At 34.4% G+C, this 21,304-nt stretch overlaps 1 protein-coding gene across 12 annotated transcripts in view; it reads left to right on the top strand.

Annotated features, from left to right (window-relative positions):
* STAG2 (stromal antigen 2) overlaps positions 1-21,304 on the top strand; it is a 147,648-nt gene that overhangs the window by 104,888 nt on the left and 21,456 nt on the right. For all 12 annotated transcript variants that reach the window (XM_036443263.2, XM_036443256.2, XM_036443259.2 and 9 more), the window contains 14 exons: positions 205-316; positions 2,763-2,880; positions 3,302-3,405; positions 5,372-5,464; positions 5,593-5,682; positions 6,276-6,479; positions 7,979-8,049; positions 8,351-8,438; positions 8,529-8,609; positions 10,819-10,911; positions 11,241-11,415; positions 15,564-15,703; positions 17,690-17,791; positions 20,320-20,468. In XM_036443263.2, the coding sequence (XP_036299156.1) occupies positions 205-316; positions 2,763-2,880; positions 3,302-3,405; positions 5,372-5,464; positions 5,593-5,682; positions 6,276-6,479; positions 7,979-8,049; positions 8,351-8,438; positions 8,529-8,609; positions 10,819-10,911; positions 11,241-11,415; positions 15,564-15,703; positions 17,690-17,791; positions 20,320-20,468 (1,620 nt within the window). The remainder of the gene's footprint in view (positions 1-204; positions 317-2,762; positions 2,881-3,301; positions 3,406-5,371; positions 5,465-5,592; positions 5,683-6,275; positions 6,480-7,978; positions 8,050-8,350; positions 8,439-8,528; positions 8,610-10,818; positions 10,912-11,240; positions 11,416-15,563; positions 15,704-17,689; positions 17,792-20,319; positions 20,469-21,304) is intronic.

Here is a 21,304-nt window from a genome sequence, read left to right as displayed (position 1 = left end):
AGATTTATAAAAATAATTCATAACTATGAAGTTAAGATTGCTGGGAAGTACCATCAAGTGTGAAATTATGTCCTTTAGTATAATGTTGGACAATATTCACCTACCTACCTTCCAATTACTCCTTTGTTAGGTGCTTATATATGGAATCCAGGTTTTTTACATTAGGAAGTACTGTAAAAGTAAATATTTTGCATTGGTTTGCAGGCTCTTCAGTCGTAGAGATCCAGAGGAGGATGGAGTCATGAAAAGAAGGGGACGACAAGGTCCAAATGCCAACCTAGTTAAGACCTTGGTATTTTTCTTCCTGGAAAGTGAGGTTAGTTATTCATTTTTAACTTATGCCAATTTTTTTAAGGTTATTCCTTTTATGTTCATGCAAGATGTTGGTCTGTATATTTTTTATTTGTAATGTTTTTGACAGGTTTTTATATCAGCAATGTTGATCCTCTAAAATCAATTGGGAATCTTTAGGGTTATTTAAACTTTACAGTATAAAGGGAAATATTTGCTTATATATCGAATTATTAAGTATACATACATTTTGCTTTTTGTAACCATAATGACTCTGATTCAGTGTGTGTGTGTGTGTGTGTGTATTTTTTTTAAAGGCTAAGTGTCCATTTGTCTGACCGGTAGCTATGATGCTCACTGACCTCTAGAGGTCAGCTGCTCAATGTGGGAGCTGGCATGATACACACTGGCCATCTATACTAATAAAAGGGTAATATGCTAATTAGACCAGACGCCCTTTTGGACAAAGCCATAATGGCGAGGGCTGAGGTAGAGGTGGTTGGGGGTGAATCAGGCCAGCAGGGGAGGGCAGTTAGGGGCGATCAGGCAGGCAGGGGAGTGGTTAAGGGTGATCAAGCAGGCAGGAAGAGTGGTTAGGGGCAAACAGGCAGGCAGGTAGAGGGGTTAAGGGTGATCAGGCAAGCAGGCAGCTCAGTGGTTAGAAGCCAGTGATCCTGGATTGGAGAGGGTGTAGGCTGGGATGAGGTGACACCCCTCCCCCCACCTGCACGAATTTTATGCACTAGGCCTCTAGTTTAAAAATAAAGGGCATCACAGAACTGGCGCTGACAAACCAATTCTCAGCTCTCAGCTTTCCCCAGGAGGGACATAGCCCTTGCCACCACCCCAGAGCAATACCCCGCCAATGCTGTCAAGACCCATGATGGAAAGTGTGACTCACAGCACAGCCCAGCCCAGAAAAGGTTGCTGTGGATGCCAGATAATGACATCACATAGCAATGCCTGGCCTCCTCTCCCTAACGATAGCCTCCTTACAGTTTCTTCAGCTTTATAGCCATGTACAAACATTTTACACTTTCACCAAATGTTTGTGAAGCATTTTCCCATGCTTCATCTCATTTGATCCTCACAGAAGTCCTAGAATAGGTAGATGGGAGACTTGGTAGAATCTTTTTTTTTTTTTTATTAGCCAGAAAACGGAAATTTAGAAACTTGATCGGACTGAAAAGAAGAAAGAAGTGGTGGAACTTGAAAATGACCAGGTTTTCTCACTGCTCAGAATACACTGAGTGGCCAGATTATTATGATCTCTGAACACATAATAATCTGGCCACTCAGTGTATATATCCTATATAATAAAAGGCTAATATGCAAATTGTCCCCTCGACCAGGAGTTCGACCAGCAGGCAGGCCAGCCAACCTCCCATGTCCCCTCCCCCTTGCCAGGCTGGCCAGACCCCACCCATTTGCAAATTCATGCACCAGTCTTCTAACACACACACACACACACACACTGGCCAGATTATTATGCGTTCAGAGATAATAATCTGGCCACTCAGTGTACAGTTAAACATGGCTGCAGTTAAATATTTTACCCTTTGTTTTCCCATGATCTACAATAATAATCTTCTTCATGTTGATATTTACTGCTGTGTTGCTGACAGTTACCTGAAAGAGATCTTGGGGTGCTTCACTGGGCTGGAAAAAGTTTAGCTAATTCAGAAAGCAGATGTAATTAAGCAAGTTTATTTTCTATATAAAAGGCTAAGTTCATTCACACATGCACGATACATATAAAGCTCTCGCTGGCGTCAATCACATGCATGTGTTTCGATCTGTCATTGTTGATCGTGAATTTGGTTGACACTATTATAGAGAAAGGGTGAATAGCGATATTAAAATATTTCTTCTGCCGAAACTGGTTTGGCTCAATGGATAGAGCGTCGGCTTGGGGACTGAAGGACCCGGGTTCGATTCCGGTCAGGGGCATGTACCTTGGTTGCGGGCATATCCTCAGTAGGGGGTGTGCAAGAGGCAGCTGATCGATGACTCTTTCTCATCGATGTTTCTAACTCTCTATCTCTCTCCCTTCCTCTCTGTACAAAATCAATAATATATATATATATATATATATATATATATATATATATATATATATATAAATCTAATTTCTTTTCAATATGTATGAATCTGCACTGAGGCACTAGTATTTTATAATTGATAAGTTAACTCATGTAATATTAATTCCAATTAGGCTATCAATATGTATGCATGTAATATTTTCAAAAATAATTTTCATGTTAATGATTATTATAAGAAATGTTTAATGCTACTACCTAGCAAGGTTTTCTTATATACAACAAGCTAAGGCTTTTTTCTGTTCTTTGTTCCATCTGAACTCAAAAGCTGATTGCTGTTTCTTTTGTACATGGTGTCCACAAAACTTCCTTTCTTTTGAGTTTAGGCTAGTATGCTATTTGTTTAAGAGTACCTTGCTCTTTTTTAATTAGTTACATGAGCATGCAGCATACCTTGTGGATAGCATGTGGGACTGTGCTACTGAGCTGCTGAAAGACTGGGAATGTATGAATAGCTTGTTGCTGGAGGAGCCACTTAGTGGAGAGGAAGGTAAGGATGTTTAATTATGATATTTTTATTGTCCAGACAGTTTTGAAAATAGGTTTTACTTATTCCATTTATTTATTTTTGTGTTCAAATAATTGAGTGAAAACCTTACTTTGTGAAGAATTCTGTTTTCATACACATGAATTTTATGCTATATAGATAGATGTATTTGCCATCAACATTCTTGAATTGTTTTTGTTTTTTTTTTGTATCTGTTTACATATGTTCTTTGCTCAAATTGTGAACCAGTGGTATACAGATTTATAATTTTTAGGAAGGTTTAACTTGTTTGGATATTTTTTGTTGTACAGTAATGGTATTTTCTTTATATATTAGGTCTATCACTAGCAGAAGGAGCTCTTATGTAATAATTATAAATGTCATTTAGGGAAAATAGATTAATTCTGATTTTTTTTTTTTCCAGCACTGACAGACAGACAAGAGAGTGCTCTGATTGAAATAATGCTTTGTACCATCAGACAAGCTGCTGAATGTCATCCTCCTGTGGGTAGAGGGACAGGAAAAAGGGTATGCCAATACATTTTTATTATTCTAAACTATGTCTTTCTTTTTTTTCAATATCATTTATAGTTACATTTGTAACTATAGAATCAAATTTTAAAATCTTATATTTTATTATTCAGATGATTTTTTTTTTATAAATATTTGTTAGAACTAAATTTTACAACATTAGCAATTTGGGAATTTTCTTCCATAAGATACTTTGTTGGTTACTGCAGAGATACAGTGATTGACAGGTCTTGCCTTTAGGACTGAATATAATGCACTGTTTTAGAATGGTGTTTGTCTTTCCTGGTTTATTTTTAGATTAGCTTTACATTTTTATATTGATTGTCGAGAGAGGGAGACTGATTTGTTGTCCCTCTCATTTATTGATTGGCTGATTCTTTTATGTGCCCTGACTTGGGGGGGGGGCGGGGGAGAATCAAACCTACAATCTTGGCATATTGGGATGACACTCTAACTACCTTAGTTACTTTGCCAAGGGCTTTAGATTTGCTTTTAATGAATAAAACATAATTATTCATTAATAAGGAAATTCCTCCTCTGGCTGTGTAGCTTAGCTGGTTTCGCATTGTCTCATGTACCAATGGGGTTTGATCCCCCATCAGGACACTTGTCTGATTTGTGGGTTTTACCCCCGTGGGGGGCCATTCAGGAGGCAGCTGTTGGTTATCTCGCTCTCACATCCATGTTTCTCTCCTCCCTTCTTTTCTCTCTAAAAATGAATTTTAAAGAAAAATAAATAACAAATCAATTCTAAAATACATTTAAAATGGGGAAATTCCTGTTTTCTGGGATTAGATTTTAATGTATCATTGCAGAGTTCACATATATTTATATTGTAGATCAACAATTACAAAGGCTTTCAAGCTTTTATGATTGTGAATCACAAAAATACAATTTTATATTATGACCTACCCTGTTTCCCCGAAAAAAGACAGTGTCTTATATTAATTTTTTCTCCCAAAGTTGTACTAGGTCTTATTTTCGGGGGATGTCTTATCTTTCCATGCGCTAGGTCTTATTTTCGGGGAAGCACGGTAGTACATATCTATATATGTGTTTTTGTGTGTAACTAAAAGAAAGTTCATCAAATAATGAAACTCAGAGTATGTGATGTATTCTATTTTCTTTCTTTTCTGTTTTTTAATTACTGGTAGTGAATTTTTTTTAACACTTAATTCTTGCTTTTATTGAATTTAAACAAGCATATAATCTAACAGTCCAAAAAAAACAATGGCAAGGTTTTAATGGTGCCTAGCCCAATTTTTAGGACCATGTTTTCTACCCCAGAACTATCTACTTACTTTTTATACTGTCTCTTTTTGAATACACTTCTGTATTTCCATGCTTATACTACTCTCTCACAACAGTAATGATTAACTTTCTATCATGATAGATTGTCATTTACCTCTGAAATCTACCCCTTCTCATTCCCACCCAAATCACCAACTTTTGGTTAAAATAATTCACATATTATTACTATATAAATATTGTTCTCTGATAGGTGCTAGTCTGGTAGGGACTTATAATGTTGAATTCATAACCCATGGTTCATGGCCTGCAGTTTAGAGTAGATGAAATGCTATTTAATCCTATTATTATATAAGCTCCTAAACTATTTCCTGTTCCTAACAGCTGCTTCTTGGTTAATCTAATTGGGTATTGATTTTGCCACTAGAACTATTCAAAGTTGGGTGTGTTTTTTTTTTTTTTTTTTTGTGTGTGTGTGTGTGTGTGTGTGTGTGTGTGTGTGTGTGTGGTTGTTATTTTAGGTGGCTTGTTTGTTTGTTTATTTATTTATAATGTGCAAGTTATTCTCTTTGTCACTTTTGGCTTTCAAGTTTTTTAATAGAAAATTTTGTATCCATCATCTAAAATGTACTTTTATTATTTTGTTTATCTTAAACTAGAGAGTACCTAATGGTGTCAGTGGCTTAGTACTTATAAGTGTTGTGTGACCTTTTAGGTGCTGACAGCGAAGGAGAAAAAGACCCAGTTGGATGATAGGACAAAAATCACTGAACTTTTTGCTGTGGCCCTTCCTCAGTTATTAGCTAAAGTAAGTTTATGTGAATATCAGAATGTTACTAAGAAATAACAGATCTTGTTTGGAAATGTCACACAGAATTTTATTGTAATATTTACCATTATTGTGATGTTTTTAATTTTTTTCTTTAAATTTCAAAGTACTCTGTAGATGCAGAAAAGGTGACTAACTTGTTGCAGTTGCCTCAATACTTTGACTTGGAAATATATACCACTGGACGATTAGAAAAGGTATGCTGTTTTCTGTGTATTAAAACACCTTGAAAAGGTATTAGTTTAGTTAATCTCATCACATTGTTTTAAACTATTTTAAAAAATATATTTATAACTTCTAATATGTAAGGAAACATAACTTATATGTCTTCTGTATTTTATTAAATTGGATTTAGAGAATGGCACTAATGAAGCTTCCCCTTGATTCATATGTACAGTCATACTCTCATTCCTAGCCATTATGTGATTATCAATGATTATTTACAGAGATTGAGGGTGTTTAACAGGACAATAACAATTAGAAAAAGAAAGTAGCTAATATCCATTGAAATTTTTACTTTCCAGGAACTGTTGTAAGTTATTTATTTGTTAAAATTCTCATCAGAGCCCTATGAAATGGTGATATTATTCTTGTTAATGTTAAGGAAATAAGTATGGGTGGATCAGTGCTTATTTACCATGATTAGAAAAACACCACAAAATGTATGTCCTTAAATAAAGTAGTTACTTTATTTTAAGCTTTTTATCATGGTGGTGTACTTGCTTTGTGCCTACCATGTATACATTCGTTTTAATGGAAAAAACAAACAACAAAACTTTGATTTTTGCAGCATTTGGATGCCTTATTACGACAGATCCGGAACATTGTTGAGAAGCACACAGATACAGATGTTTTGGAAGCATGTTCTAAAACTTACCATGCTCTCTGTAACGAAGAGTTTACAATCTTCAACAGAGTAGATATTTCAAGAAGTCAACTGATAGACGAATTGGCGGATAAATTTAATCGGCTCCTTGAAGATTTTCTGCAAGAGGTATATATTTTGTCATTTGGGCCTCCTCCCCTTCAGTTACTGAATTATTCACCTGTCCTGGCGATAGTGCCTAGCAGTATGTTGAAAAGATGTTCATACTTTTTGTTCTATGATTCATCATGCTACTATTACTCCTCCACCAACATAGGAAGGTGGTAAAAATCTGTGACTTGGGGGAAGGTGAACGCAAAACTAACATCTTTTTTTTTTTTTTCTCTTATTTTAAATAAATGATCTGGGAAGTTGCCAGGGTTTAGTTGATTATGAGACTATTATGGAACAGGGTGTTAATGAAACAGAAAAGTAGATCTAGCCTCTGGACATGCAGTCTCAAAAGTAGGGTATTTTTAGTGTATAATCTTTGATATCATAAAACTTTGAGGAACTGCTTTTATACCCACTGTCGAATTTTGGGTTTTGGGTGTTTTATCTATTGTACTTCTAAAGAGGCTTAAAGCATGCCACTCAACCACCCTGGTATTTTTATTGTGATTTTTATCATCTCTGGAAATATATTTAACAGTCTAATGGATTTGCATACAGTAAAAATTTATACTTCTCAAATTAATGTATTTAAGCTTTTTCAACATCACTTTTATCATTAATGCTACAAAAATCATGGGGACTTTGTAGTTTTCAGGTTTCTTGTTTTAGAATTCTTTAATGTTCTTTTGTTTATGTGTAATGTTGCATGCTTACTAATTTTTGCTTAATTGGCAGTTTGTTCAAATATTTTGGTGTACAATGATCACATTAGTTAAAAATTTTAATGGCTGTATTTTTCCCTGGGTATGATTGTCATTAGGACAAGATAATTTAAAATCAAACAGTATTTTGTTAATTAAGTTTAATTACTTTGTAGAAAAATTAAAGTTTAAAAACAACTAAGTGTTTTTTGAGAGACCCAGGGTTTGATACAGTAAGTTGGGTAGTATTTAACAAACTTTATAAGTTTTATGTATTAAGACTCATACAATTTTCAAAAACTTAAGTCACTCTAATTTGTAAAGTTGATATCCAGAAAGGACTAGCATGCCTAGTCCTTACTCAGAGCTTTTTCCCCCCAAATTAATTGTGATTGGTCTGATAATCTTTCTTGAATGCTCTATTTCTTTTGTGTTGGTTTTGTCCTTTAGTTGTTAACTTTATGATCTTTTGCTTGTCTTCTAATATACTTTTCTTTATTGTCCTTATGTATTTGTTACTGTGAAAGAGCAGATGTCTTCATAGTTTTGTGTCTAGGTTACATGAAGGAAAAAGTGAGAATGTCACTCACTTTTTCTCTCTTGGGTATAATGTACTTGTGATAACTACTGTGTTACCTCATGCCAGCCATATTGCTTTAAATTTAGCCAGATTTAGATATTGACTGGCACATTTAATATGTGGTTTTTATTAGTGTATTCTTTCTTTTCAAGGTAGTGTCGCCAATGTGATAGCCTGAAGTGTTTTACTTTGGTGGTTATTAATGTTCAATATTGTGTAATTAATATTCATAGGGTGAAGAACCTGATGAAGATGATGCATACCAGGTATTGTCAACATTGAAGAGAATTACTGCTTTTCATAAGTAAGTTGAATCTTAAAGTTTCTGATTTCTTAAAACTAGCAAAACCACCTTGCATATTTTGAGGTTATAAAGCTATCAAATTCATTGCTAAATTTCTTATACTTTCTGGGGGAAAAGTACTTGAATTGGATAATCACTGGAAAATTATGAACTAACATACTTGTAAAAAAAAATACACATTTATGCTGTTGTGGTGCATCTTAAAAAAAGTTTGATATATTTTAACATTTTGTTAACACTCAAGTCCAAAACAAATGTGATTAAGCTTAAATTTTTAATATAACTTAATTCTTTTTTACAGTGCCCATGACCTTTCAAAGTGGGATTTGTTTGCTTGTAATTACAAACTGTTGAAAACCGGAATTGAAAATGGAGACATGCCTGAGCAGGTTGTTGTTATTTACAAGTTTTATACTTAACTTGAAGAATGAAGAATTGTAACTTTAATTTTAACTTTATTTTCTTGGTTCTTTTTACAGATCGTTATTCATGCACTGCAATGTACTCACTATGTAATCCTTTGGCAGCTTGCAAAGATAACTGAAAGCAGCTCTACAAAGGTTGGTGGCAGTTCATTGGATTTTTTTATTAATGTAATTAACTGTTTTCAGCAAGCTTATGCATTTAATAGGACCAATTTACTTTGGTAAAGTCTTGCTTACTTCTGATCTACTGTTTAGGCATGTATACTTTAAAAAATAATCTTATTTGTAGTTTGATGTCTATTGATTGAAAACTTGTTTTGCTTTAGAGTATGATTTATAATTAAATATTGTGCACATTTGAAGGTGGCCCAACTTACGGGTTCCCATATTACCCTCAAAAGTATTGAGTACTCTTTTGAAAAACAAAAATTTTGTAAATGATGACCAAGAATCTTTGAAACAAGCAGATGCAGCTGTTAGATTACATAAATGGATGATAACAAGCCAGTTGCTTTGGTATTGTTTTAGGATCATCTCAGAATCTCTCTGTTCCAAATTGATAAATCACTTTCTGTTTGAGTGTGATGTTCAAGCTACTATATCTTGTAGAACTTTCAAAAATTTTATCCGTTAGTGATAATACTGTTTCCATTTGTAAATTGATTGCATGAAACATTATACAGCCCTAGCTGGTTTGGCTCAGTCGGCCTAAGGATTGAAGGGTCCTGGATTTTATTCCAATAAAGGGCATATGCCTGGGTTGTGGGCACAATCCCCATTAGGGGGAGTGCAGGAAGCAGCCAGTCAATTGATTCTCACTCATCATTGATATATTTCTATCTCTCTCTCCCTCTCCCTTTCTCTCTGAAATCAATTTAAAAAAATTTTTTTAAAGAAAATCATTGTACTTATTCATAGCAGAAGATGTTGCCTTAAATATTATTTGGGCACATTTTTATAAGTATTAAGTAGTATCTGAGTTACAGAATTAGTTGTTTATAGGTATTTTCCTCATAAAGGAATTCTCTCTTAAAAAACAAAAGATCTAATTGGCTTTATTGAACAATAAATGAATTGGGCAGTATTCCATCTAGTAAACAGAAAGGTGCTCCCAGGAATTCTCTTGATAATCAGTTTGTTTTGCATAGAAACCACAGATAATTTTAAATGCTTAGAATTTTCCTGAGCTCTTTTAAGCACAAGATGCTGTTATATCAGCAAATGGACATTTCCCCCTTGAAAAAGTAATGCAATTTTGTTGTTAAAATAGAGTATTTTTTTGTCAAAACACCCAAGAATTACCAAGCTTAAAGTAGAAATAGTGATCATATTAATAAATATGATTATTCACTTATGTTGAAAGTAGTCAGTTAAAATTAAAATGGGAAAAAGGCAATACTTTTAGCAGAGGAAAAGGGGTAAAATGAATGTTACTGAATACAAAATTATGCTGAAGGTTGATTGCGTTTTCTTCACCAAATCAATGTTTGAGACAAGCTGGTTTTTATTAAAATTGTCTACTACATGTACCAAATATGTACTTGTAGCCTGTCATTTGACATTCAGTATCAGAAGATACGTCAAAGGTTATGCCTTAAATAAATTTGCCAAAGCCGGTTTGGCTCAGTGGTAGAGCATCGGTTTGTGGACTGAAAGGTCCCAGGTTCGATTCCAATCACGGGCATGGGGCATGTACGTTGGTTGCGGGCACATCCCCGGTGGGGGTGTGTGCAGGAGGCGGCTGGTCGATGTTTCTCATCGATGTTTCTGGCTCTATCTCTCTCCCTTCCTCTCTGTAAAAAATCAATAAAAATAAAAATATATTAAAAAAAAAAAACCATTAGTGTGGGTCTTTTTTTTTTATTTTTTAATTTCCTGACTATAATTTTCTATATAGATTTCAGAGAGGAAGGAAGAGGAGGAGAGAGATGGAAACATCAATGATGAGATAGAATCATTGATTGGCTGCCTCTTGCAAGCCCCCCACTGGGGATCGAGCCCACAACCCGGGCATGGAGTATAAATCTTTACTCTAAGTATTCTGAGTAATGGATTTATTAAAGATAGCCATTTATAGAGTTAGATACGTTTTCTCATTCTGAAGGACCCAGTCCCCTTAGAATATTATCTATTAATATACCTGATAATTTTGAAGGCTGCAATTTTGAAGAAAATTGGTCTCACATCTTTTTGTTCTCCTTTCTGATAAGTAATAAAGAAAACTTTAAATCTGATGTATAAGCAGATTTAATATAGTTAAATATCTGATAATGTTTAAGTAGTTTTAAATATCTTAAATATTGGATTTTTTGCATACTATTTTTAAATGTGCAATTTTTTCAAGGAGGACTTGCTGCGTTTAAAGAAACAGATGAGAGTTTTCTGTCAGATATGCCAGCATTATCTGACCAACGTGAATACTACTGTTAAGGAACAGGTTAGTAATTACCATATATAGCAACCTTTTAAAAGCAATGTTAATAAATATTTGAAATGAAATAGAAAATGTAATATACTGATATTGAGCATAGTAGAAATAACTTAAATCCATCCATGTATTATAAAAATAAAAAAGAGTATTTGTGAAATTACCTTGCTGTTCGTAAACATGATGTAAATATTAGTAGTCATTATCATAGAAATCTTACTCTTAATATTTCCAGATATAGAAAGTTAGATTCTGTTTTTTGTTAAATGTGTAGCAGATGGTGGTGAGAAATCTTGATTTATAGCATACTGTCCTTTTTTTTTTTTTTTTTTTAATAGGCCTTCACTATTCTATGTGATATTTTGATGATCTTCAGCCATCAGATTATGACAGGAGGGCGTGACATGTTAGAGCCATTAGTTTACACCCCTGATTCATCATTGCAGTCTGAGTTGCTCAGCTTTATTCTGGATCATGTCTTCATTGAACAGGATGATGATAATAACAGTGCAGGTAATCTTATTGCTAACATTTTGTTAAATCTGTATATCTATTATACCATAAATCAAATTTTAAGTAATAATGACCTAAAGTTTATATGACTATTTGATATTTTATGCCTAAAACATGAAACACACATGTCCCGGGACATGTGTGTGTGTTCATTTCTTGCAACATTGTAAAGACAATGTGGTATCACAGATCATAGGTTTTGGAGCAGATCTTTACTTCTCACTAGCCTTGACCCTGCTTTTCTAATTTATAGCTACCTTTACAGAATTGTGTGAATTGACTAAATGGATCAAAGTGACTAGTACAGTGCCTGGGCATACAGGTATTCAATGAAATTTATGCCCTCTTTCCTTAACCATTAGTAATACCAATATTCAGGTAATTTAAGGAGAATAAAGTCTTTAAGTGATGTTTTGTTGTGTATTTTCATAAAGTAGGTTTTTTTATTTTAGTGTGGGCATTAAACTATATAATTTCTCAATGTTAGAAATGATTGAAACTATTCGGTAAGTCTGGGGTGGTATAGAATGTTCACAGGAAAATATTAACACCAGTCTTGCCTAGGGTTAAGTTACTCTCCACACCCTAATTGCATACACAGTGCCTTAAAGCAAGAAAAGGTCATGCAAAAACAAATGCTTTTTGGTGTCTTCTTTATGGTTTTTTTTTTTTTAAATGCTTAATTATACTTCACTATTTTTTTTTATTTTTTTTACCTGAAATGCCTTTTGGTGTCCTTTATCCATTTTTCGTGTGTGTGTGTGTGTGTGTGTGGGGGGGTATATGTAATTTATTTATTCATTTAGTTATTATTTTTTAAATAATCTTTATTATTACAGTTGTTCCTTTTTCCACCCGTAGCTCCCCTCCACCCAGTTTCCACCCCACTCCCTGCCCTTACTCCCCCCAGCCACTTTCCTCATCCATAGGTATATGATTTTTGTTCAGTCTCTTTCCACACCCCCCAGACCACCTTCCCCCCTAGAATTGTTAGTACACTCCCTTTCTATGCCTCTCATTCTATTCTGTTCACCAGTTTATTCTGTTCATCATTTTTTATTCACTTGATTTTTAGATTCACTTGTCATAGGTAAGTATCTGTTACAGTCACTTTGTTGTTCATAAATTTTGTCTTTAACTTTTTCTTCTTCTTACTCTTCTTAAAGAATACCCTTCAGCATTTCATATAATGTTGGTTTGGCGGTGATGAACTCCTTTAGCTTTTACTTATGTGTAAAGCTTTTTATGTGACCTTCAATTCTAAATGATAGCTTTGCTGGGTAGAGTACTCTTGGTTGTAGGTTTTAGCTATTCATGACTGAATATTTCTTGCCACTCTCATCTGGCCTTTTTGAGAAATTATCTGACAATTGTATGGGTGCTCTTTTGTAGGTAATTAACTGTTTCTCTTGCCGCTTTTAATATTCTCTCTTTGTCTTTTGCTCTTGGCATTTTAATTATGATGTGTCTTGGTGTGGTCCTCTTTGGGTTCCTTTTGTGTGGGGTTCTGTGCACTTCCTGGACTTGTAAGTCTATTTCTTTCACCAAGTGGGGGAAGTTTTCTGACATTATTTCTTCAAATAGGTTTTCAGTGTCTTGCTCTCTCTCTTCTTCTGGCACTCCCATAATTCTGATGTTGGTACACATGAAGTTGTCCCAGAGGCTTCTTACACTTTCTTCAAATTATTGGATTTTTTTTTTTTCTTTTCTGGTTGGGTGTTTTTGCTTCTTTGTATTTCAAATCTTTGACTTGATTATTGCATTCCTCTAGTCTGCTGTTGGGTCTCTGTATAATATTTTTTATTTCAGTCAATGTATGTCTAATTTCTAGTTGGTCCTTTCTCATATCCTCAAGGGTCTAGCTAAATTTATCGGCCTTTCCCTGACTGGTTTGGCTCAGTGGATAGAGCGTCAGCCTGGGGACTTAAGGGTCATGGGTTTGATTCCGGTCAAGGACATATACCTTGGTTGCAGGCACATCCCCAGTGGGGGGTGTGCAGGAGGCAACTGATCGATGTTTCTCTCTCATCAATGTTTCTAACTCTGTCCCTCTCACTTCTTTTCTTTGAAAAATCAATAAAATCTATTTAATAAATAAATAAATAAATAAATAAATAAATAAATAAATTTATTGGTCTTTTCTAGGAAATTCTTGAAAACCTTACAACTGCGGTTTTGAACTCTATATCCAATTATTTGTTTTCTTCCATTTTTTTCGTTTGTGATCTGTTTCTTGGTACTCGCATTTTCACTGCTTTCCTGAGTTGGTAGGGTAGCTTTATGTGCTAGGTGTCCTATATGGCCTAGTGGATTGGCCTCCCGAGTTTCCTGAGGTGGATACCCTTGGTGTACCGTTTTGTGGACTGTGTGTACAGCATTGTTTTAGTTAAGTCTTGATTGTTGTTTATATCACTAGGAGGAATTGACCTCCAGGCCAGTTGGCTGTGAGAATCAGCTGTGTCTACACCTGGAGAACTTCTGTGCTAGAGACAGTCTTATAAGACAAGACTTTAAAAATTGCAAAAGCCTCTGTGCTCTGCTTGGATGGGGTGGAGTCTCAGGGCTGAGCAGACAGTCTTGGCTTCCCATCAGCCCTGCCCTATGAGGCCCCTGGGTCTCGTGTCCCTCAATAATCTCTGCAAGCACCTCTGAAAGAAAGCCACCCTCAAGTTTCTCCCACTGCCAGATAGTCCAGTTTCTTCCCCAGTGAATCTGGATTCCCAGATTCTTGCCCAGAACTGAGTTCAGCGCAGTCGGGAGCTTTAGGTTCCCTCCTGCTAGAGAAGGCCAGCGGCATACTCAGCAGTCATTCCTCTCTGGGCTTACCTGCGTGTGGCGCCACTAGACCTCTGCCTTTCACAGCTTCCCTGAGTTTCTGTCCATATTTCCCCCGTAAAAGCCTGGGTCTCCAGTGGCTCACCTTGAACTGGGTTTCAGTGCAGTTGGGAGCTTCCAACTCCCTCCTGCTAGGGAAAGCCAGTGGCAGCCTCAGCAGTCAGTCCTCTCTGCCTGCACCCGTGCGCACCTCCAGACCCCAGCCATCCATGGCTCCCAAAAGTTTCCATGTGCCTTTATCTCTACCTGACAGTCCAGACTCCCCCCCTATGATCCTGGGTCCAGAGGGTCTTCCTCAGAACTGGGGGACTTTGCTTTTTATTCAATACAGTCTTTTTAAAAAGTAAACTATGTTTTAGCTTCTAACCAAATACTTTGTTTTATAATATGCACAGTGATAACAAAACTTTTCCTGATAAATTGCTGTTATCAAAGTTTGGTTTTAACTTATTACCAGTTATCAAGGATTATCAGAGACAGGATAAAGTAAATGCTTGTTTAAAAGAACACTTTTATTGTATTTTACACACAATTTTTTTTTAATATTGTGAATCTTACATTGAAGTCCAAAGAAATGTCGATCAATATTAGGTGGTGTGGTTTTTGGTTTTTTTTAAGTATCTTTATTTGTAATATTTATCCAGAGGGAAATTCTTGACATAGTTTTTTATATAAAAGGCTTTATCCCAACTTTATTTTCAGTATCAAAGAATTAGAAACAATCCTTTGGCAGTACATAGAGGCTATAGTCTGTCCCCTTGATAACTGAATGTCAAGATCTCACATAATGGATCAGAGTATAAATATGTCACATCTTCTTAAAGAGACAGAATGATTCTTAGCTGAGTATATGTAATATGGATAAAATAAGTAGGTGTAAATAAGAGTTGAGATAGGCTCATTCTTGGGAGAGATTATTGAATTTTTGAGATTGGCAGACCCCAGGGAACAAAGGGACTTTAACCAACAGACATTAAATATGTAGATCTCATTGACAAACTATCCTATTAGGGAATTAGATGAACTTATTAGGCAAGCTTAGCCTATCTTCACTAAGCATCAATTCCTCTGACTTACTCCACTTGTTTCTGTTCCATGTTCATCAAGCAGCCTTCTGGCTATTTGACTTAACAAAAATTTTACTTATTGGAATGAATGGGTCTGTCATTCATTAAGATATTGAGAGTGATCATAATCTTTATTTTATTTAAATGTTTTTTTCTTATCTTTTTTAATTCTCCAAAATAAAGTGAGAATTAAGAAAATATGTGGTTAAAATATAGGTGGTTTAATGTTTGGAACTTTTTCCTCAGATGGTCAGCAGGAGGATGAAGCCAGTAAAATCGAAGCTTTGCACAAGAGGAGAAATTTACTTGCAGCATTTTGTAAGCTAATTGTATATACTGTTGTGGAGATGAATACAGCTGCAGATATCTTCAAGCAGTATATGAAGGTAAAGTTTGAAAAATGGATAGTAAGATATTTTTTAAATGCTTAAAAGATAATGTAACATTGGCTTTTATACTTGGTAGTTATTGAATTTTTTAATAGTAAATTATTTTTCTAGTTTAAAAGAAATCTCTACCTGTACTCCATTATAGTGAACCATTTAAATTTATTAAGTTCACTAGAGGTCCAGTGCACAAATTCACACATGGGGGACTGATTGGGGGCATCTCTGGACACAGGGAGGGGCCACAGGCAGTTGGTGGGCTGGTCCTGGCCCCTGGTTGAACTGTTGGTCACAGTCCTGGTCAAAGGGACAATTTGCATATTAGCTTTTTATTATATAGGATAGGATTTGCATTTGGGATATTAGAAACAGCTTGTCTTTTGTTAAACTGTCACTATTAGAAATTGTATTTGTGATTTAGTTTAAGACAATAGGATGGTATCCTCCTTTGCTTGATGTGGCATTAAAACTATTGTTTTTAGACATGAGGAGACCTAGATGGTATAGTTTTGGCTTGGTGACTATGCAGCTTGTGGCCTTGAGTAACAATACTTTTTGTGTCCTACCTTTCTTCATCTGTTCCACTGGGATAGTTAAAGTTCCTTTAAGGCCTCAAAATCTGATTTCATTTAGAGTAGGTTATTCACAATTTTCATAAATACACATGAAATTCTCTTAATATTTAAGTAGTAGAAGAAAGAATATGGTTAATTGTTCTAACAGTATATGAGTAAATATGATAAGACTGCTTTTCTTTAATCCTTTCGCAAGTAAAATCTACCTATGAATATAAACTTTGTTAAGCCTCTGGGCTCTTTCACAGTCTGGGAGCCCTCAGAGGATGTCCAACTGATGGCTTAGTGCTGCTGGAGAGGCTGGAGAGGCTTCAGCCACTGACACCAGGGGGCAGCTTCTGGGTTGAACATCTTTCCCTTGGTGGTCAGTGCGTGCCATAGCAACTTGTTATTCTGATTTGCATATTAGTCTTTTATGTCAAAACTTAGTAATTCTCTTTGGAATACTTTTCTACAGGATGGAGCTCTAGCACCATTATAACTTAGTTTGGAACCTAAGTTATTTGTCATGATAATTGAAATTTTTTTTTAAACTAAGTTTGATTATGAAAATTTTGCACATTTTATTAAACTTTTAGACTTATATATTCTAGGCTAAAGTTAGTTGTGTTAGTCATGGGAGCATAGTTATCCTGTTATATCTGATAATTATCCTGTGTGCATTTTGAAACAATCTTAACTAAATTAGGACAAAATTTCATGTGCATCATGTAAATATCACCCACAATAATGTTTCTCTTAAATGCTAACTGCCTAATAGTTTGTATAAGCCAAATTAATAAAGTTGGAAACTATACATAGACTGCATGCCATTAATAAAAGTAACTGATTCTATTATTTGTCTTTTTTTATATATATAAGCATATTTTATTGATTTTTTTACAGAGAGGAAGAGAGAGGGATAGAGAGTTAGAAACATCGATGAGAGAGAATCATCCATCAGCTGCCTCTTGCACACCCCCTACTGGGGATGTGCCCGCAACCAGGTACATGCCCTTGCCCGGAATCGAACCTGGGACCTTTCAGTCCGTAGACCAACGCTCTATCCACTGAGCCAAACCGGTCCTGGCTATTATTTGTCTTAATAGTTCATAAAGAATAAAAGAACTTGGTTTATATCCTTTGTCTTCTTTCTGAAAATCTGTATAATATAATTATTGTTTTATACCATACCTCTTAAACCAAGTTTAGAGCTTAATGTGATTAGATCTTAACTGTCTGATATTTCTAAATGTATTTAAGTTAGGGATTGTGTGTTTAGAAATTATCTGAAAGTTTCGGTAGCATTCTTTTGTGTTTTTGAATACATAATTTTAGCCAAATACATGCTTACATGATTAACCTAAAATTAGTCTTATTGTCCAACAGTTTTAAAAGATAAAGCTCTAATTTGTACAAATTTCTTTTCTAGTATTACAATGACTATGGAGATATCATCAAAGAAACAATGAGTAAAACAAGGCAAATAGACAAAATTCAATGTGCAAAGACCCTTATTCTCAGTTTGCAACAGGTAAGACATTTAAAAGTACCATCTTTAGGCTAACACAATTAACAATGGTTTTCAAGGTAATTGTGGGTCAATGATAATAGACAATTCATAAAAGTAGAAATATAAGATATTCAACTTTAGTAGTAGCCATTGTACAAGTGAGATTATTTTTTGCTTTCAGACTGGCAAGTTTGGCAAAACCTATAGCTATCTCAGGTATGGGGGAAATAGGTTCTATTAAGCAGTATATATTGGTAGAACTGTCCTCGGTAGGCAGTTTGGCAATATATGTCAGAACTTATAATGCGTATCCCATTTAAGGCAGCAATTCTACTTTGAAACATTTATCCAAGGTAGTAATAGTACAAGTTTGAAAAAAATGAGTGTATAATTATTGTACATAGCAATATTGTGTATAACAACCAGGAATTAGAAATAATCCTAATTGCTCATCAGTAGGATGTCAGATGAATGTAGTATACTAGAAGCCTGATGCACGGATTTGTGCACCAGTGGAGTCCCACATCTTGGCCTGCAGGGATTGGGCCAAAACCGGCTCTTAGACATCCCCTGAGGGATCCTGGATTGTGAGAGGTGACATACCCTGGAATCGGGCTCCGTCCTCTCTGGTTCTGGGTGCATCACCCAAGAACAGCAGCTGCCAAGTCACTGCAGCTTGACAGCTCCTGCGTTTAGCATCTGCTCCCTGGTGGTTAATTTTGGAACTTAGTAGTTACCAGTCAGACAGTTGAAAGATCGGACAGTGTCTTAGGCTTTTATTTATATGTGTGTGTGTGTGTGTATGTGTATATATATATATATGACATCTCTGCAATGGCTGTTATATGGCACTTAAAATTAGTTTTAAGTAGTTCTGTATTTATTAATGTATAAAGATTTCCACAATAAATATATATATTTATATGGTTTGAAAATAAAGTAATATATATATGTATATATATATGTTTGAAAATAAAGTAAAAAGGATTACAGTATAGCATCCCTATAAAATAGTACATATCTATGTCTATCTGAAAAAAACAGTCACTAAAATGTTAGCTGTGGTTAACTTGTTTTGGTAGGTTTTAGGTGAATTTTTACTTTGATTTTTTGTATCTGTCTATATTTTAATAAGTATCCGTTGTGTAATCAAAATTCTATAGTCATTTTCATTTTGGTAGTGGCAAGGCAAGTTTAATTAGGTAAAAAGAGTTTGCTTAGTATACTTTTGTCTCTAAGAGACCAAATGCATGAGAAGCACAACCCCTTTCAATTTGATAAACTTTGTTTTTCCTTTTTAGAAATCTAGGTATGAAGTTTCTTAATCTTATTTGCATACTCTAGTAAAAACTAATAGAGTTTAAAAGGTTTTAAAGGTAGAATTTAAACAACTTTGTTATAAAATAACAGCATCTTGCTCTAGAAACTTAGTTGTTTTTTTTAATGCATTTACAAACTCTTATTTTTACATAATTAAGTCACTGTGCATTCTATTTTGCGGGCCTGAATTTTTCACATTAACAAATTCTGAACCCTTTAATTCTATTAAATACTTGCCTCAGCATTTAAAATGACTGTATAGTATTCCATTTTATAGAAGGACCATAATTTAACCAAGATCTCTCCTTGTTTGATGTTGGGTTTCTTATTGGGTCTTTGCCATTACTAATGACATTAAAACAAACACTTTTTTTTACTTACGTATATTGTGCACAAATAATGTTTCTTTTGTATAAAGTCTAATCATTAGCATTACTTAGTTAAAGGATATCTAAACTTTCACCAAATTCTGCCAGATTGTTGTATTAACAGGGATGGGGAAGCTTTTTCCTGCCAAGGGCCATTTGGATATTTATACAATAACATCATTTGCAGGCCATACAAATTTATCAGCTTAAAAATGAGCCTGCTATATTTGGTCAAACATTTAGTTAACTCACTCCTAATGCCCTGGCAGGGCCAAACCAAAGAATTTCTTGGGCCTTCTATGGGCTGGACGTTCCCCACCCATGCTCTATAGAAAAGAAGGTAATCTCAATTTATGTTCCCAACAAATCAGAGTGCTTGCTGTAATGTATTCTTATCAGTGGTAGTAGCCATTATCTGTTTAAAAACTTGGCAGTTTGGTAATTGAAAAGTTGCATATTGTTTTGCTTACTTTACGATGAAAATTTTGGTGTGAGATTCATCATTTAAATATAAATAGCAGAGCATAGTTTCCTTATAAGTTTGTGGGCTTCCTTTTTCTTTACATTTTTATATACTATCTTAATGTCAATTGTATTCCAGCAGAATAGCATTCTTCCATAACTAACCTAAAGAATTTCTAATCCCAATAATTATCTCTAGTGTGAATATGGTAAGTGCTACAGTTTTGGTCATTTGTGTCATGTGTTTTAAAAATCCATGTTTTTAAATAAAACACAATGCCTCATTTATGGATTATCTATTAAAAGTATATTTTAAATAGGATATGTTATTTTAAAAGATGTTAATAATCCTTAGTTATAAAAGAAAAATTTAACATGCTTGCTTTCTTTTTCCCCCAGCTTTTTAATGAAATGACACAAGAAAATGGCTATAATTTTGATAGATCATCCACAACGTTCAGTGGCATAAAAGAACTTGCTCGACGTTTTGCTTTAACTTTTGGACTTGATCAATTGAAAACAAGAGAGGCCATTGCTATGCTACACAAGTAATCTCCAAATATTTTATTTAGCTCTCCTATTTTTTAATCATGAAAATTTTTTAATGTAGTTCTTTTGCTTAAAATAATAATTCAATTTCTGCTTAATTATTTGTTTACAGTTCTGTAGCATATCTCTTTTATTAAGAACTAGTTATAGTGCTGTTTCTATTAATATATGAATTGGGACTAAATGTCCTTTCATAGAGTCTTTGCTCTAATTAAAATCATACATAAAATCTTTATAAATTAAGTGGAGAAAAATAGCATATATTTTGTTATAATTTCACTTCTAGTTAAAGAAATTTTTGAAATTTGATTCCTTTTTCTCCTTATGGTTCTGTTCTCCATATTAGTGACCTTCTCCCTGTTTTTTAGCCACAACCTTCTTTCTATCTACATATCTTTTTTGTGCTAAAAATATAGAAATCAACTAACTTTATTTGGTCATGTAATTTAGTGTTCAATTATACTTTTAAGTATCAGTATATTTTAGACCATTAACATGACCAACACATGAATATTAATACCCTTTATTTTTTATTTGGGAAAATCAAGAGGCTTGGACTCTCTCATTGAAAAAGCTCTGTTTTATTTGTCTCTCTTTTACTCATCTTGCTTACTTAGTTATAACAGTATTGTCTTCATACAGAAATGTTTTTGCTCGTTAAAGTTAATCCCATACCTTCCTGAACTTTATTATTTTTATTTTTTCATTTTTATATTTTTTCCTTCCTGAAATTTAATTTACTTTCCTTTCACTTTGCTCTAAAAGCCTCAAATTTCTTTTTCTGCTATTTAATAGATTAGATGATACTTTCAGGTAACACTAAAGAACCACATAT

Source organism: Pipistrellus kuhlii, unplaced genomic scaffold (assembly GCF_014108245.1).
Source record: "Pipistrellus kuhlii isolate mPipKuh1 unplaced genomic scaffold, mPipKuh1.p scaffold_m20_p_19, whole genome shotgun sequence".
NCBI lineage: Eukaryota > Metazoa > Chordata > Mammalia > Chiroptera > Vespertilionidae > Pipistrellus > Pipistrellus kuhlii.
Note: the sequence above shows the minus strand (reverse complement) of the source record. Positions and strands in the feature narration are given on the sequence as shown.